Genomic DNA, 17435 nt, shown 5'->3' with positions numbered 1-17435 from the left:
TAAAAAAGCATACCATGACACACTCAAGAATCATAAAGTTTACTGTTTCTTTTCCATCATTTGGCACATATCCAAGGCACATTAGAAAATTAGAAATCATAAATTACTTTGTAGAAAAATAACCCCTCCCTTCTGTACATACACAAGTATTTCCAAGAACATGCACAAAACCGTTTCCCTATTACAAGGGCATTTGAAAATGGACTCAAGACAAACCCATATTTGTAGCTCTAGGCCAGTAACATAAAAAAATAACAGTGTAATTTATAGAAATTTATAAAAAGGAATAAATGGCAATAAATTCTAACCAAAAGTAACTTTGACCTGGTTTGTGCTGTAAGTTTTGAATTTGAATCAAAAGACTAAGAAAAGATGTGCCAATCTACTCTCTAATCCAGTAACCATCTGACAGATGTGAGTTTGACATTCAAGGGAGGTTCTCAACAGAAAGGGATGTTTCTAGGAACACTGCTACAGATGCACATGCAGAAACGGAATAGTTGTACTTATTTGTTAGAAGGAAAATGATAACCAACCTTTCCTATATGCATGATGTGGAACAGATCTGATGCATCCTTTCACTAAAATGAACATCAAAATGGGATTGAGGCATCTTTTGGTTCAAGTGTTGCTTTGTAGAGAAACATAGCTGTTTTCTTCCTTCAGATAGAACATTTCAGCCTGGCCTCTCTAGTACCATGAAACCTAAATTGCTTCTCTCTGGCTTAATTCCAGATGGAGGAATTCTAGCCGTGGTTTGCAAATAACGTACACAGGTCAGAGAGGTTTAGCACCTTTTGGGAGGAGGAGGTCAGAATCTGGTGGTGAAACCTCTCTCCCCATGCCCAACAAACCCTCATACTCAAAAAGCAGCATGTACTTCTGGCTTAAGGATCTGGACGCTACTGGAATTTGTCTGTTTCAAGTGTATTCATTAGCTTTGAAGAGGAGAGGATGGTGAATTTGTTGTTGCCTTCTTTTCTCAGCCACAAAAAAGCTTTCAGGAACTTGGCACTGAAAACTTCTCAAGCGAGTTTCATGGAAGTACATTTAGTCCTCAGATGTGTTCACACTCAGCATCTTGTTGCTTCCTGGCAGTGGGTTAACGACTCCTCATTCCTGTTAGGACTGGGAAGTACTAACCTCTTGGGGAGTGCAGAGGGGGCCAGCAGTCTCTGGGCCCTGCGACACGACCGCATCCTCCACCGTGTGTCTCCGCAGCATCCGCCTGTGTCCAGGGCTGGTCTGTGTCAGTCCAGGCCTCTCTGGCCAGTCACTGTTGCCTTTCTCAGCAGCATGAGGTGCAGTCTGAGCAGGTGGGTTATTCTGACTCAGTGTGACACTTTGCCTCCCTGGCTAAAGAAAAAGTACATTTTGAAAAGTGTACGTCCTCACTGTAGTGGAAGCTACCACCATGAAAGTGACAGCTGTCCCTTAGTGCTTAGTGTCACAAAATGTGCTCAATACCTGATAGGCATAATTTTTTTTTTTTTTTTTTGAGACGGAGTCTTACTCTGTAGCCCAGGCTGGAGTGCAGTGGCGCAATCTTGGCTCACTGCAACCTCCGATTCCTGGGTCCTGGTTCAGACAATTCTCCTGCCTCAGCTTCCCAAGTAGCTGGGATTAAAGGCATGTGCCACCATGCCTAGCTAATTTTTGCATTTTTAGTAGAGACGGATTTCACCATGTTGGCCAGGCTGGTCACTCCTGACCTCCTTGTGATTCACCCACCTCAGCCTCCCAAAGTGCTGGGATTACAGGCGTGAGCCACTGTGCCTGGCCCTTTTTTTTTTTTTGAGAGTATCGCTTTGTCACCCAGACTGGAGTGCAACAGCACAATCTTAGCTCACTGCAACCTCTGCCTCCCAGATTCAAGTGATTGTTTTGCCTCAGCCTCCCGAGTAACTGGGACTACTGGCACACACCACCATACCTGATTTTTGTATTTTTGGTAGAGAAGGGGTTTTGCCATATTGGCCAGGCTGGTCTTGAAGTGACCTCGTGATCTGCCTGCCTCGACCTCCCCAAGTGCTGGGACTGCATGCATGAGCCACCTTGTCCGGCCGAGAGGCCTAATTTCAATTCTACATCCCTGTGCAGTAACATGGCGTGTGCATACTGCATGTATCAAACACAGAGCAAATGTTTCACAGGTTTTCACAATCTTTGACTCTAGAAAGCATGTACTATTGTTACCCCATTTTATAGCTGAGGAAACAGGATCAGCAAAGTTAAGCCACCAGCCTAAAGTCCCACAGCTAGCAAGGGAAAAGTTAGCACTTGATGAAACTCAGGCCGATTTCAACATTTGTGGCTTTCCCACAAAGCAGCAGGTCTACTAGCAATGCCACGTAAGACTAAATATGACATCAAAATTAGTCATGTTAATTTAAATCATTTTAATTATCTAAAACAACAATTTAGAACTTTTGTATACTATGTATACAAGCCTATGCCACATACACTATAAACTCTCATCACCAGTAAGAAAAGCCGTGGTTCTAAGAAGAATCACTGTTTCGGATCACAGGTTGTCAGTCAGGCTTCTGAGCAATTTAAAAATGCAGCAGGGACTGGGCACGGTGGCTCACACCTGTAATCCCTGCACTTTAGGAGGCCGAGGTGGGTGGATCTCCTGAGGTCAGGAGTTCAAGACCAGCCTGGCGAACATGGTGAAACCCCGTCTCTATTAAAAATACAAAAAAATTAGACAGGCGTGGTGGCACATGCCTGTAGTCCCAGCTACTCGGGAGGCTGAGGTAGAGAATGCTTGAACCCGGGAGGTGGAGGCTGCAGTGAGCCGAGATCACGCCACTGCACTCCAGCCTGGGCCACAGAGTGAGAGACTCTGTCTGTAATTAAAAATGCAGTAGGAAAATGGCCACATAAAGAATTGTCTGAGCAACTGTATACCATATTTGAAGACACCGTTTACCTATCTGTAAACAAATTGTCATTTTCTTTGGTGATTAAAACCATAGTGAAATATGAGATGTTTCACCTCCTATAAGCACAAGACCTGCAGCTTCCCACACATGTAACACTTTCCACTCTTCCCTCACTTTCTTTTCTCTGCTCAGAAATGTACTTTTAAATATAACAATCAGTGAAGTCTGTACTCTAGACTGTCCCAGTTTTAATTGTTATTAACTCATATGGTGTTGGTAACTCATATGAGATAATCCCAGTTTTAATTGTTGTTAACTCATATGGTGCAGGGAATAATGAAGATGACCATCAAAGAGAAAAGTGTTTACTATGGATTACTTTTGACCAAGCCAAGCTTTAGAAAATATGATTACAAGCCAGTGTTTAATAACTCACCTCATGCAAAGAACCTTCGGTTAAATTAGGGGCACTTCTGTCTCTTGCCATAATCTCCCTTGAAGTCTTTCCCCTGAAACCCAAAATAAATATTTGGGACAGTGGCATGAAACACTCTGGTTGGCCACAAGGTGGCAGCATTTTTGACATGATTAGTGCAGATTTGTCCGTAACCAGTTAAAACTGAAGCAGGTTACATCCAGCTTTGAGTAAACTTGGAAGTCTTTCCCCTAAAACCCAAAATAAAATAAATATTTGGGACAGTGGCATGAAACAATCTGATTGACCACAAGGTGGCAACATTTTTGACATGATTAGTGCAGATTTGTCCTTAACCAGTTAAAACTGAAGCAGGTTACATCCAGCTTTGAGTATACTAGGGGCAAAAGCACAGAAATCAACTTGATATTTATACTCACTTAAACTGACCAGCTGGGTGGACAAAGTAAAACTGTCTTGTAAAAGGTTCATCTGGTAGATCATACATTTTTGAGTTCCCTGTAGATAAAAGGATAAACATCTAAAATCTTCAAAAACAGTGTAAAGATTGTTTTAAAATTACAGCATAGATACAATCTTTCCATTCTCTATTTTACAAAATTTAGAAAATTAAGCACTCAATTTGTTTAAAGAAACATAGCTACTATCTATTTGTAACAGGTTGAGTATCTCCAATCCAAAAATCTGAAACCAAAAATGCTACAGGCCAGGCACAGTGGCTCGTGCCTGTAATCCCAGCACTTTGGGAGGCCGAGGTAGGTAGATCACTTGAGGTCAGGAGTTCAAGACCAGCCTGGGCAACATGGAGAAACTCCATCTCTACCAAAAGTACAAAAACTTAGCCAGGCATGGTGGCATGCACCTATAATCCCACCTACTTGGGAGGCTGAGGCAGGAGAATCGCTTGAACCTAGAAGACAGAGGTTGCAGTGAGCTGAGACTACACTACTGCACTCCAGCCTGGGCAAAAGAGCAAGAATCTATCTCAAAAAAAGCTACAAAATCTGAGACATTTTGAACTCTTTGACATGATGGTCAAAAGAATCTGATTTCCTGATTTGGATCCTCAACCAATGAGTATAATGCAAATATTCCCAAATCTAAAATGCTTCTGGTCCCAAGCATTTCAGATGGGGGATACTCAGCCTGTACTATGAGAACCCCCAAGAAATAGAAAGATAAATCCTGAACTCTCCCAGCCACAGCTAATTATGGTGACACAGTCTCAGGGTTATCCAGATATGTGAATGGATTTATTCATATTATTGTATTGCATTATTGCATACCTCAGTGCATGAGATATTTCATACTGTAGTTTTTTTAAAAAGTACAACAAGGACCCCCTTCTAAACATTTTAAAAAGAAAATACTTTAGTCCCACTGCTGTTTGGCAACTGCTATTCTACTTATAATCAACCTCTGTGCACATGCAAACTTTAAAAAAAAAATCTTGAGGCCGGACACGGTGGCTGTAATCCCAGCACTTTGGGAGGCCGAGGTGGGTGGATCCCTTGAGGTCAGGAGTTCGAGACCAGCCTGGTCAACAACATGGTGAAACCCCATCTCTATTAAAAATACAAAAATTAGCCAGGCATGGTGGCACACATCTATAATCCCAGCTACTCAGGAAGATGAGGCAGGAGAATCGCTTGAACCCAGGAGGCAGAGGTTGCAGTGAGCCACAATCGCACCACTGCACTACAGCCTGGGCAACAGAGTGAGACCCTGTCTCAAAAAAAAAAAAAAAATCTTAGGTTTGTTAGCCTGATAATGTCTTCTTTTGAAAAGTGTCTGTTCATATCCTTTGCCCACTTTTGAATTTTTTTTTTTTTTCTCTTGTAAATTTGCTTTAGTTCTTTGTAGATTTTAGATATTAGCCCTTTGTCAGATGGGTAGGTTGCAAAAACTTTTTCCCATTCTGTTGCTTGCGGGTTCACTCTAATGATTGTTTCTTTTGCTGTGCAGAAGCTCTTAAGTTTAATTAGATCTCATTTGTCTATTTTGGCTTTTGTTGCCATTGCTTTTGGTGTTTTAGTCACGAAGTCCTTGCCTATGCCTGTGTCCTGAATGGTATTGCCTAGGTTTTCTTCTAGAGTTGTTATGGTATTAGGTCTTTTATGTTTAAATCTTCAATCCACGTGGAGTTAATGTTAGTGTAAGATGTAAGGAAGGGGTACAGTTTCAGCTTTCTGCACATGGCTAGCCAGTTTTCTCAACACCATTTACTAAGCAGGGAATCTTTTCCCCATTACTTGTTTTTGTCAGGTTTGTCAAAGATCAGATGGTTGTAGATGTGTGGTGTTACTTCCAAGGCATGTGAAAAAAATGCTCAACATCACTGGTCATTAGAGAAATACAAATCAAAACCACATTGAGATACCATCTCACTCCAGTTAGAATGGCATCTGGAGACAACAGATGCTGGAGAGGATGTGAAGAAATAGGAACACTTTTACACTGTTGGTGGGAGTGTAAATTAGTTCAACCATTGTGGAAGACAGTGTGGTGATTCCTCAAGGATCTAGAAATAGAAATTCCATTTGACCCAGCAATCCCATTACTGGGTATATACCCAAAGGATTATAAATCATTCTGTTATAAAGACACATGCACACGTATGTTCACTGTAGCACTGTTTACAATAGCAAAGACCTGGAACCAACCCAAATGCCCATCAATGATAGACTGGATAAAAAAAAGGTGGCACACGTATACCATGGAATACTATGCAGCCATTAAAAAGGATGAGTTCAAGTCCTTTGTAGGGATATGGATGAATCTGGAAACCATCATTCTCAGCAAACTGACACAAGAATAGAAAACCAAACACCACATGTTCTCACTCATAGGCACGTGTTGAACAATGAGAACACATGGGCACAGGGAGGGGAGTATCACACACATGGGTCTGTTGAGGGGTGGGGAGCTAGGGGAGGGACAGCAGAGGGTAGGGAGGTTAGGGAGGGATAACATTGGGAGAAATGCCTGATGTAGGTGACGGGGATGCAGGCAGCAAACCACGGCATGTGTGTATCTATGCAACAATCCTGCAAGATCTGCACGTGAACCCCAGAACTTAAAGTACAATTTAAAAAAAAAAGGAATCTTAAAAGGTAGCATTCACCCTGGATGTCCAGAAAATGCCCAGAATACCTGACTTGGGAACATAAGGCATGAAAGAAACTACCTTAGACTGTTCCCCATCTCCATAGAGGGATGCCTGAACCTTCAAATTAGTGTTGACAATTTCTATCTTATTTCCTCAGGATACATCATTACCATCAACCAGAAAACTAGTAGCAAAAAAAGCTTACCCATAGTCTGAAGGGGGTAACATATTTCTTTGGTGCCTGTATCCCCCCACCAGCCATGATTATAATTATACTTTAAATATATAATTAAATGAACACCAGCAACCACCCATGAATGTCTAAAGAAACCCAAGTTGAGCATGACAGAAAGAATGTAAACTCTTACATTTTTTCCGGATCTTCACAGTAACATACTCCTTGCGGTCGGTTTCGGCCACATCATCTAATGAGGCAACACAGCTGGGTACCACCTGAAGCAATTCCATTATTTTTGAATTCTGCATTTGAAAGGGAAAAGGTTAACAGTCATATTTTTATTTTTTTCATAGGTTTTTTTTTATCTAAATGTATTAGTGTGGCTGGGCAAAAAAAAGCTCAGAAATAATTACAGATGGAACTTGGAGGCCATAAAGCCCAGTGGTAAAAGCAACCCTGCGTGGGGAGCCTGGCTGTGGCCTGTCCATGGCCTCCAAGCTGGGGGTTCCACCACTCCGTGCAACCATCTCAACCATAATAGGATCTATTATCATATGCTTATCATGAGGCTGAGGACCCCCATATAATAAGTACTCACTAAAACACATTAATTAACCAGCTACAGTGGCTCATGCATGCAATTCTGTCACTTTGGGAGATCGAGGTAGGAGGACTGCTTGAGCCCAGAAGTTCAAGACTAGCCTGGGCAACATAGCAAGACCTTAGCACTTTGAGAGGCCAAGGCAGGTGGACTGCTTGAACCCAGGCAGTCAAGACCAGCCTGGCCACTATGGCGAAACCCTGTCTCTATTAAAAAAAAGAAAATTAGGTGGGCATGGTGGCACACACCTATAGTCCCAGCTACTTGGGAGGCTGAGGCGGGAGGATCATCTGAGCCCAGAGGTCAAGGCTGCAGTGAGCCAAGATTGCACCATTATACTCCAGCCTGGGCAAGAGTGAGATTAAAAAAATAAATAAATAAACAATAAACATCAAAAAATAATGTTAAAATTTAAAATTAAACACACACATTCATTATAATCATTTAAGAAAGTACTAAACAGAGTTTGTTTGTTTGTTTGTGTTTGTTTTTTAAGATGGAGTCTCATTCTGTCGCCAGGCTGGAATGCAGTGACGGGATCTCGACTCACTGCAGCCTCTGACTCCTTGGTTCAAGCAATTCTCCTGCCTCAGCCTCCCAAGTAGCTGGGATTATAGGTACATGCCACCATGCCCAGCTAATTTTTATATTTTTAGTAGAGATGGGGTTTAACCATATTAGCCAGGATGGTCTCAATCTCCTGACCTCATGATCCACCTACCTTGGCCTCCTAAAATGCTGGGATTACAGGTGTGAGCCATCGCATCTGGCCTAAACTGAGTTTAAAATATTTCAATTCTGTCACTGAAAATTAATAGGAGGAGGCCAGGCACAGTGGCTCACGTCTGTAATCCCAGCACTTTGGGAGGCCAAGGGAGGTGGAACAGTTGAGGTCAGGTGTTCAAGACCAGCCTGAGCAACATGGTAAAACCCTGTCTCTACTAAAAATACAAAAAAAAAATTTAGCTGGGCATGGTGTGTGCAAGCCTGTAATCCCAGCTACTCAGGAGGCTGAGGCACGAGACTCACTTGAACCCAGGAGGCAGAGGTTACAGTGAGCCAACATCGAGCCACAACAGAGCAAGACTCTGTCTTAAGAAAAAAAAAATTACTCTAAGAAGCCTAACCATAGAGTGGATTGATGGTGAGGTTAGCATCTCAGTTGTGTCACTTAACAGCTCTCTATCTTGAGTAGCAAACAAAAGAAAGACTCAGCATGAAAACAGAAACAGAAAGAGCTGCCTGCTCGCCATGGGTAAAGGACACCTCCCCATTGCTCTCCACGTGAGCACGCACGGCACTAGAGGAGGCAGTGCACTGATAATCACGACTCCTATAGGACTCAAGGACTTTTACTTTCGTTTTTTGAGACAGTCTCTGTCACCCAGGCTGGAGTGCACAATATCAGCTCACTACAACCTCGACCTCCTGGGCTCAAGCGATCCTCCCACCTCAGCCTCCTGAGTAGCTGGGACTACAGGTGCACCAATATGCTTGGCTAATTTTTTGTAGAGATGGGGTCTTACTATGTTGCCCAAGCTGATCATCAGTTCCTGGGTTCAAGTGATTCTCCTTCCTTGGTCCCCCAAAGTGCGAGGATTACAGCATAAGCCACCGCGCCTGGCCTCAAGGAGTTTCAGATCCACCAACTAAACAAACCTCCATCTTGCTGCTAAGACAACAGCTGAGTTCATGCTTCAGGGATGGTGGGACCAGAACGTCATGACTTGCTCCTTCCCCATGAGTGCCTGACTCTACGTAACTACTGGACCACAGCCCTATTAGTGGCTAGGGGAAGCCCCTTCACTCAGGCCTTTGAAAACCACCCATGAGCCAGGCACAGTGGCTCACACCTGTAATCCCAGCACTTTGGGAGGTCGAATCACGAGGTCAAGAGAGAAAGACCATCCTGACCAACATGATGAAACCCTGTATTCTACTAAAGAAAAAAATAGGAAACCCACCCATGAAAGAATGATTCCTGGTTCCCAGAGAGCCACCTCTGACCAGGGGACCAAGGACCAGCCATCAATCCATGCTAGCGACTTCTGGCACACCAACTACACCCAGTCCAGTGATACTAAGGGCTGGCTGTTGCCATTTCAGATGTAGTTTAAACACAAGGGATCCAGAGAGAGCTGTGAGGAGCTCAGGATGCCCTCGGCTCTTTGACCCTTTCCACCTACCTGTTCGGCACAGTCTACAGCCGTGCGCTGCCGCTTGTTCAGCACCTGAACTGACGCTCCGTGAAGCAGAAGCAGCTCTACCACGAAGACATGCTTTTCAATCACAGCCTCGTGCAGTGCCGTGTTGCCCTTATTGTTAGATGCATTAATTGAGGCCCCATGCTGGAAAGAGAAACCGCATGAGCAAAAGGAGTGCTACAAAACATCAGCATGGAATCTGGCTGTGGGTGCACAGGTATTCGCTATAAAACACATTCAACTTATCTCTGAAAGTTTTCTTAAAATTTGGCGGAAAAAACTGAGAAAAAAGATTTATAGACAAAGTGTTCACTGCAGCATTTATCCTAATAGCAGAGAAAACAAGCCACTTAAATGTGCAGAGCAGAAACAGGTTTAAAAAAAAATCACTAAGGATATCCATGGTTATGCAACCATTAAAAATCAAGGTTTGAATGAACAGGTTTCTAAACTAAATAACAAGATAGAAAACGATACTTGGGGCTGGGCGCAGTGGCTCACGCCTGTAATCCCAACAACCTCACCTGAGGTCAGGAGTTTAAGACCAGCCTGGCCAACATAGTGAAACCCCATTTCTACTAGGAAAAAAAAAAAAAATAGCTGGGTATGATGGTGGGCACCTGCAGTCCCGGCTATTCGGGAGGCTGAGGCAGGAGAATCACTTGAACCTCAGAGGCAGAGGCTGCAGTGAGTCGAGATCACGCCACTGCTCTCCAGCCTGGATGACAAAGCGAGATTCCATCTTGGAAAAAAAGGAGGGGAGGGGAAAACTTGGCAGGGCACCGAGGCTTACACCTGTACACCTGTAATGCAGCACTTTAGGAGGCTGAGGCAAGAGGATCGATCATTTGAGCCCAGGAGTTTGAGACCAGCCTGGGCAATATAGTGAGATCCCATCTCTACTAAAAACAAACAGCAAAAAAAATAGCCAGGTATAGTGGTGCATACCTGTAGTCCCAGTTACCTGGGAGGCTGAGGCAGGAAGATGGCCTGAGCCTGGGAGGCTGAGGCTGCACTGAGCCATGAGGGTGCTACTACATTCCAGCCTGGGCCACAGAGCAAGACCTTGTCTCAAAAAACAAACAAAAAGGCCAGGCGTGGTGGCTCACGCCTGTAATCCCAGCACTTTGGGAGGCCGAGACAGGTGGATCACGAGGTCAGGAGATCAAGACCATCCTGGCTAACACGGTGAAACTCCGTCTCTACTAAAAATACAAAAAAAAACTTAGTTGGGTGTGGTGGCACATGCCTGTAGTCCCAGCTACTTGGGAGGCTGAGGCAGGAGAATCACTTGAACCCATGAGTAGGAAGTTGCGGTGAGCCGAGATTACACAACTGCACTCCAGCCTGGGCAACAGAGCAAGACTCCATCTCAAAAAGAAAAAAAACCACACAAACTATGTACATTTTTTTAAGTCCATCAAAATGAGTTTCCCTTGAGTGGCAGAGTCATGGACAAGTTGGTTTTTCCCTACGTCTTTAAGAAATTCTGATCTTGCAGCAGGGACAGAGGTGGCCACTCAGCCCATGCTCAGGTAACAGTGCGACACATCCTCAGTCAGTGAGGTGAGACCCAAACCCTTGGCAAAACCAGCATCAGAGCCCTTGGGACTGCATCCCAGATGCCAAGGCTCTGTCCATTTCCATCGAGAACCCTGCGTGGGAAGGCGCCTGCCACGCTCCTCTCCCCAGAGACCCGGGGCTGTTGGGTGGCCCAGTCTCTCCATCCCAAGTGCACTGCAGGTCACTGGGTGAAAGCTAACTGGTGTAGGCGTGTCGGCCGGGGGTGGGGAGGGGCCCTCACCTGTAGCAGCAGTGCAGCAACCTCGTGATGGCCACCGGAGCAGGCGTAAATGAGGGGCGTGTTTCCACTGAGGTCCTTTTTATTAGGTTTTGCATTCGAATCTAATAGACACTTTACCACCTATGCCAGAGAAGAAAAACATGCAAACTTAATCAAAATTCTGTCGTTTCCTGCCAGAGAAAAATTATAGGGAAAAAAAACACAAAGAAAATAAGAAAACAAAATTTCTGGAGAGAAATCCTCAAATTTGATATTCTTTTGACTTGTCTCTGAGCTTATTAATTTTTTGGGGGGGTTTGGGTTTTATTATTATTTTTAGACAGTCTCACTCTGTCACTCAGGCTGGAGTGCAGTGGCGTGATCTCGGCTCACTGCAGTCTCTGCCTCCCAGGTTCAAGCAATTCTTGTGCCTCAGCCTCCCGAGCAGCTGGGACTACAGGCACGCCACCACACCTGGCTAATTTTCTGTATTTTCAGTAGAGTGGGGGTTTCACCACTTTGGCAGGGCTGGCCTCAAACTCCTGACCTCAGGTGATCCGCCAGCCTCGGCCTCCCAAAGTGCTGGGATTACAGGCGTGAGCCACCACACCCAGCCATCTCTGAGCTTATTGAGAAGACTCTTTAGGCCCTCAGAAGAAAAGGGACCAGGTGAGGAGGGGAGGGCTAGTGTCTGCTGCGGGACTGCTCCATGTGGGCAATGTGCGCCTTCCCACGCAGGGTTCTCCGATGGGAACGGACGGTGCCTTGACATCCAGGATGCAGTCCCAAGGGTTCCGACGCTGGTTTTGCAAGGTTTTAGCGACGGTGATCTCACTTCACCTTTCTATCCTTTCTACCCCAGGGAGAGCTGCAATTGTCACTCCAATTTTACAGATTAAAAAAGATGCCTGAAGCTCTTCATAGATGCCTGAAGCTCTACGCTAGGTGTTGGTGAGAGAGATGGGAGACCTGACATATGGCCCTGTCTTAAGTTAACAGTAGAAATGATAAAGGAAAATGAAAAAAATACTCACACAGTTTTCCTTAAAGAAAAACAGGGCTGGGTGCTGTGGCTTATGCCTGTCATCCCAGCACTTTAGGGAAGTCGGGATGGAAGGATCGCTTGTCCAAGAGTTCAACACCAGTTTAGACAACATGGTGAAATCATCTCCACAAAAAAATAAAAAATTATCTGAGTGTGGTGATGCACACCTGTAGTCCCAGCCACTAGGAGGCTGAGATGGGAGGATAGTTTGAGCCCAGAAGGTTGAGGCTACATTGTGATGTGAGCCGAGACTGCACCATTGCACTCCAGCCTGGGAGACAGAGCAAGACCCTGTCTCAAAAGAAAAAAAAAAAAAAAAAAGGCAAAGAAAAACAACTTTCAAAAAGCTAATCACTCCAAAATTCTCCCTTGAGCCCCTCTATGGGGTGTTGACTGTTGTTACGAAGTTTTCAACTGTTTGGCCCAGAGCAAGCTCTGTTGGGGTATAAAGGTGTAAGATGACCCTGGGGACGTTCCTCGGTGGCCACCACACAAGCTCAAGAGCCAGCTCCTGCTGCTGCAGAATTAGAAATGACAACCTCGGCAGTGGAAGTGGCAGTGGGAGGAGGGCTGGCTCCACCCCCAGGGAGCACCAGGGCTCTGTGCCCTAAGGCTGAGTGGCCTACCGTGTGCATCTCAGGGCTCAGGGGAGCAGTGTCCACCACACCCCTGCAGCATTCCCACCAAGGTCCTAGCCGAAAGCGGAAACCCTGCTCTGTGGCCTGCGATGCAGAGCCCGAACCTGAAAGTGGCCCTGCTGGCAGGCCAGGTGGAGCGGGACGGCTTGGTCTGTGTTCCTGGCACCTGCGTTGGCCCCATGCTTCAGCAGGAGGGGGATGAGGTCTGCCCGGCCGTGCAGCGCGGCGACATGCAGCGGGGAAGAGCCATCCTGGCTGGTCACGTTCACACCAAGCCCACTGGCAGGAACCTTCGCCAGCTTCTGGGAAGTGCAGAAGATGGAAACAGAAACATCATCAGTATTCAAGAAACTGGGCCGGAGTGACTGGCGCCATGTGCCCCCCATGGCTCCTACATAAAATGTGGGATCATGGTGGGATCCCAGATGGATTCCCATTCCTTTAGAAGTGCATGGCATGCCAAAGAATAACTTCCTTTTCTTTTTTTGAGACAGGGTCTCACTCTGTTGCCCAGGCTGGAGTGCAGTGGCATGATCACAGCTCACTGCAGCCTTGACCTCCAGGGCTCAAGTGATCCTCCCGCCTCAGCCTCCCAAGTAGCTACGTCCACAGGTGCAAGCCACTGTGTTCAGCTTTTTTTTTTTTTTTTTTTTTTTTTTTAAAAGAGATGGCGTCTCACCATGTGGCCCAGGCTAGTCTTGAACTCCCAGGCTCAAGTGGTCCTCCCACCTCGGCCTCCCAAAGTGCTGGGACTACAAGTGTATGCCACTGTGCCAGCTAATTTCACTTTTTTTTTTTCGCCAGGGATGTAGAACCTCCAAATTCACTTTGAGGGGCATGACCACAGCCCATCAAAGGTGACGAGATTCACTTGCTATTTGCACCTCTGTTTAAACCACCGCTACAAGAAACAGTGATTCTTGGGTTTCGGTACGAGTAATTTTACTTTTTGATGACTAAATATGTTACCTCTTAAAAAAAAAAAAACTGTATGCTAAAGGCTGAATTTTACTGTAAGTAAATTATATCTCACAAATCAAAAACAAGCTGAAAAACACACAAGTGCATGCACACACACTCACACACATGAAATGAACTACCCTGCAGACTTACCAGAATAGCTAAAGTTAAAATGTCAAGTCCAGGCACAGTGGCTCATGCCTGTAATCCCAGCACTTTGGGAGGCCAAGGTGGGCGGATCACCTAAGGTCAGAAGTTCTAGACCAGCCTGGCCAACATGGTGAAACCCCGTCTCTACTAAAAATACAAAAATTAGCCAGGTGTGGTGGTGCCTGCCTGTTAATCCCAGCTACATTACAGGTGTGCACTGAGGTTGCAGAATCGTTTGAACCAATGAGGTGGAGGTTGCAGTGAGCTGAGATCTCGCCACTGCACTCCAGCCTGGGCAACAGAGCAAGACTCCATCTTAAAAAAAAAAAAAAAAAAGTCAAAATACCAAGTGTTGGCAGGGATATGGAGCAACTGAACGCTCACACTCTGCTGGAGGAACAGAAACTACTTCAACCACTTCGGAAAACCGGCAATTTCTTATAAGGTTAAATATATCCTTACTATATAATCCAGCAATTATACTCCTACGTGTTTACCCAAGAATGCATATATCCACACAACAGCTTATACACAAATGTTCACAATGGCTTTATTTACAAAGCCAGAAGCAGGAAAACTACTCAGACGTCTGTCAACAGGTGAATGAATCAACAAATTCTGGTGTGTCCATTCAATCAAGTACTACCCAGCAATGAACTCCTGATCCAACACGGGCCTCAAAAATATCCTAAGTGAAAGAAGTCAGACACAAAAAGGGACATGCTTAATGTGATTCCACTTACACAAGATTCTAGAAAGTGCTAACTAATCCATGATGATGAAAAGCATGTCAGGGGTTGCCTGGAAGAGGTGGGGGAACGGGGGAGGGTAGGGAGGGATTGCAAAATCTCACAGGAAACTCTTGCAATGAGGGAAACGTTTGTATCTTCATGGTGGCGATGGTTTCACAGGTTTATATATCTGTAAAACTTGCCAAATTATATACTTAAATATGTATACTTTATATTAAAAAAAGATTTAAAACAGAAAACAGTGACAACGCCCAGTGCTGGGGAGGACGTGGCGAAACTGGATCACTCATACCTCACTGGTGGGCATGTAAAACGATACAGCCTACTTGGGAAAAGACCGTTAGTTTCATATAAAAACGAATCAGAACTAAATCAGTACAACTGTACAGAACTAAATACACACACACACACACACACACACACACACACACACGAGAACAAGCAGAACTGGGGAGATCTGAACTAAGATCCACAGATTACATCAATGTCGATATCCTGGCTGTAATTCTGCACCATAGTTTTGCAAGGATGTTACCCCTGGGGGAAGTTGGGAGAGGGTGTGGGGATTTCTCTGCACTTGGAAGAAGAGTCCCCCACGAAGAGTGAACTCACCTGAGAAAAGGCAGCAGCAGAACATGCGTGCAGCTTCCCTGGGGGCCTTTGGGTACATGGAAGGAGACCCTTGAGCATCTGTTCATAAGCTCCTGCCATGGGACTCAGGGACCCAAATAGCCGCCAAAATGCTAAGCACAGGGACACGCCCCTGCTCACTTACCTGCCGTGCAGGAAGCTGGCATCCACCCTTGGCTAATGAGTCCCACCACATCTTGGGGAATACCTATTCACAGCCACTCAGTACAGTAATTATCTGGCTGAGAAGCAGAGAACTTTCCCGAGGGGAAAAGGAAGAATTTGATGGCCGGGAGCAGTGACTCACGTCTGTAATCCCAGCACCACGGGAGGCTGAGGGGGGAGGATCACTTGAGGCTGGGAGGTTGAGACCAGCCTGGGCAGCACAGAAAGGCCCAGTCTCTACAAAAAGAAACAAATTAGCCAGGTGTGGTGGTATATGCCTGTGGTCCCAGCCAGTCAGGAGACTGAGGTGGGAGGATCACTTGAGCCCAGGAGGTTGAGGCTGCAGTGAGCCACGATTGTACCATTGCACTCCATCCTGGGTGACACAGCGAGACCCTGTCTCAAAAAAAAAAGACTGCCTCCATTCGCTGACTGCCACCAACAGAAACAAAGCCGAACCTTCTGAGCTGGGGCACACTTGGGGCACTGGCACAACGGGTGACAGAATTCGAGATCTGCTGCACTGACAGTGTCCTCTGCGTCCTCCAGGTCCTCCTCTGTCCACTCCAACAGGTAACGCACCTGGTGATGGAGAGTAAGGGAAACGGGAACACATCCTCAGCATCTTCGCCTGCACAGTATCTTAAACACACACCGTTGATGTGGGCCCACACTTCCTTCCTCAACCCCACAGCCATTAATAACTGGCTTCTGCTGCCTTGTGAAGCCTTTCTCAATCCTTCCGCTTCACGGCTTATGCCAGAGATTCTTTTCTTCTATCATAAAAAGGGGCAGATTGGTGCTGCCTCAGGGTGATGGCTTTAAAAGTCTAGTCCTAGGGCCGGGCGCAATGGCTTACACCTGTAATCCCAGCATTTTGGGAGGCAGAGGCCAGAGAATCACCCGAGCCCAGGAGTTCAAGGCTACAGTGAACCATGATCGCACCACCACACTCTAGCCTGGGCAACAGGACAAGACTGTCTCAAAAAAATAAGCCCATAAACCCACCCTGGTCCTAGGGCACTTAGTGAGCACCTCACTCCCTCCTTCATTACAAGTGGAAGATACAACCAGGCACAGTGGTTCACCCCTGTAATCCCAGCACTCTGGAAGGCCTAGGGGGGCATATCACCTGAGGTCAGGGGTTCAAGTCCAGCCTGGCCAACATGGTGAAACCCTATCTCTGATTTTAAAAAAAATTAGCCAGTTGTGGTGGCGCACACCTGTGGTCCCATCTATTCAGGAGGCTGAGGCAGGAGAATCACTTGAACCTGGGAGGTGGAGGTTGCAGTGAGCCGAGATTGGACCACTGCACTCCTGGTCGACAGAGCAAGATTCCGTGTCAAAAAAAAAAAAAAAAAAAAAAAGTGGAAGTAACAGTCCTTTCAGGAGGCCAAAGGCAAGCCAGGGGAACCAGTCCGTGGGAATCTAAGAAAGGCTATCTCCATTGTCCACTCATCTCACCATCAGATGCACCTGATGGTTTGGACAGACGCCTTCGTCAAGCCACGACATTCTCTCCAGGTGCCAGCCCAGGGCCAGGGGGCCCCATCTCATCCAGACACCTGAATACAACTCCTCGGAGCCCCAAGCCTCAGGCCCCCTCCCATGACCCAGGCCCTTGCCTCTCCTACTTCCTCCTCTCCCCAAAACCAAGCTGCCCTCCTTGCACACTGGCTAGTGAGCCTGCACTCTGAGCCCACGCTCTGTGCCCTGAACACGGTCTCTGGTGTTGGCAACATCTCACCACACTCCTGGAATGTGGACATCTAAAAGGCAGGGACCACGCTCGCTAGGTGCCTGTGTGCTGAACTGCCCCATTACTTGTCAGAAAAATCTAACATCGCCATTACCGAATATGCACTAAACATACCACCCGCTGCACAAAATCAGAGT

The 17435-nt window shown here is 46.0% G+C and overlaps 1 protein-coding gene and 1 non-coding gene across 7 annotated transcripts in view; both read right to left on the bottom strand.

Annotated features, from left to right (window-relative positions):
• Positions 1–20: 20 nt before the first annotated feature.
• Positions 21–17435, bottom strand: part of ANKRD27 (ankyrin repeat domain 27) — a 68372-nt gene continuing 50957 nt past the window's right edge. For 2 of the 6 annotated variants that reach the window (XM_064381518.1, XM_064381517.1), the window contains 8 exons: positions 15999–16121; positions 12987–13184; positions 11221–11340; positions 9399–9560; positions 6802–6913; positions 3744–3822; positions 3325–3397; positions 21–1356 (listed from right to left, as the gene is read on the bottom strand). In XM_064381518.1, coding sequence (XP_064237588.1) covers positions 1123–1356; positions 3325–3397; positions 3744–3822; positions 6802–6913; positions 9399–9560; positions 11221–11340; positions 12987–13184; positions 15999–16121 — 1101 coding nt within the window. In that variant the 3' untranslated portion in view covers positions 21–1122. The other 4 variants (XM_064381519.1, XM_064381521.1, XM_064381520.1 and 1 more) reach the window with 4 other exon arrangements.
• Positions 13687–13819, bottom strand: LOC135276866 (small nucleolar RNA SNORA68). Its single transcript, XR_010344420.1, has one exon. It is a non-coding gene; the product is annotated as a small nucleolar RNA SNORA68 (small nucleolar RNA).

This window comes from Aotus nancymaae, unplaced genomic scaffold, assembly GCF_030222135.1.
Source record: "Aotus nancymaae isolate 86718 unplaced genomic scaffold, 86718_ANA_hifiasm-v0.15.2.pri h1tg000028l, whole genome shotgun sequence".
In the NCBI taxonomy this organism is placed as follows: domain Eukaryota; kingdom Metazoa; phylum Chordata; class Mammalia; order Primates; family Aotidae; genus Aotus; species Aotus nancymaae.
This window is presented reverse-complemented; position numbering and strand designations above follow the sequence as displayed.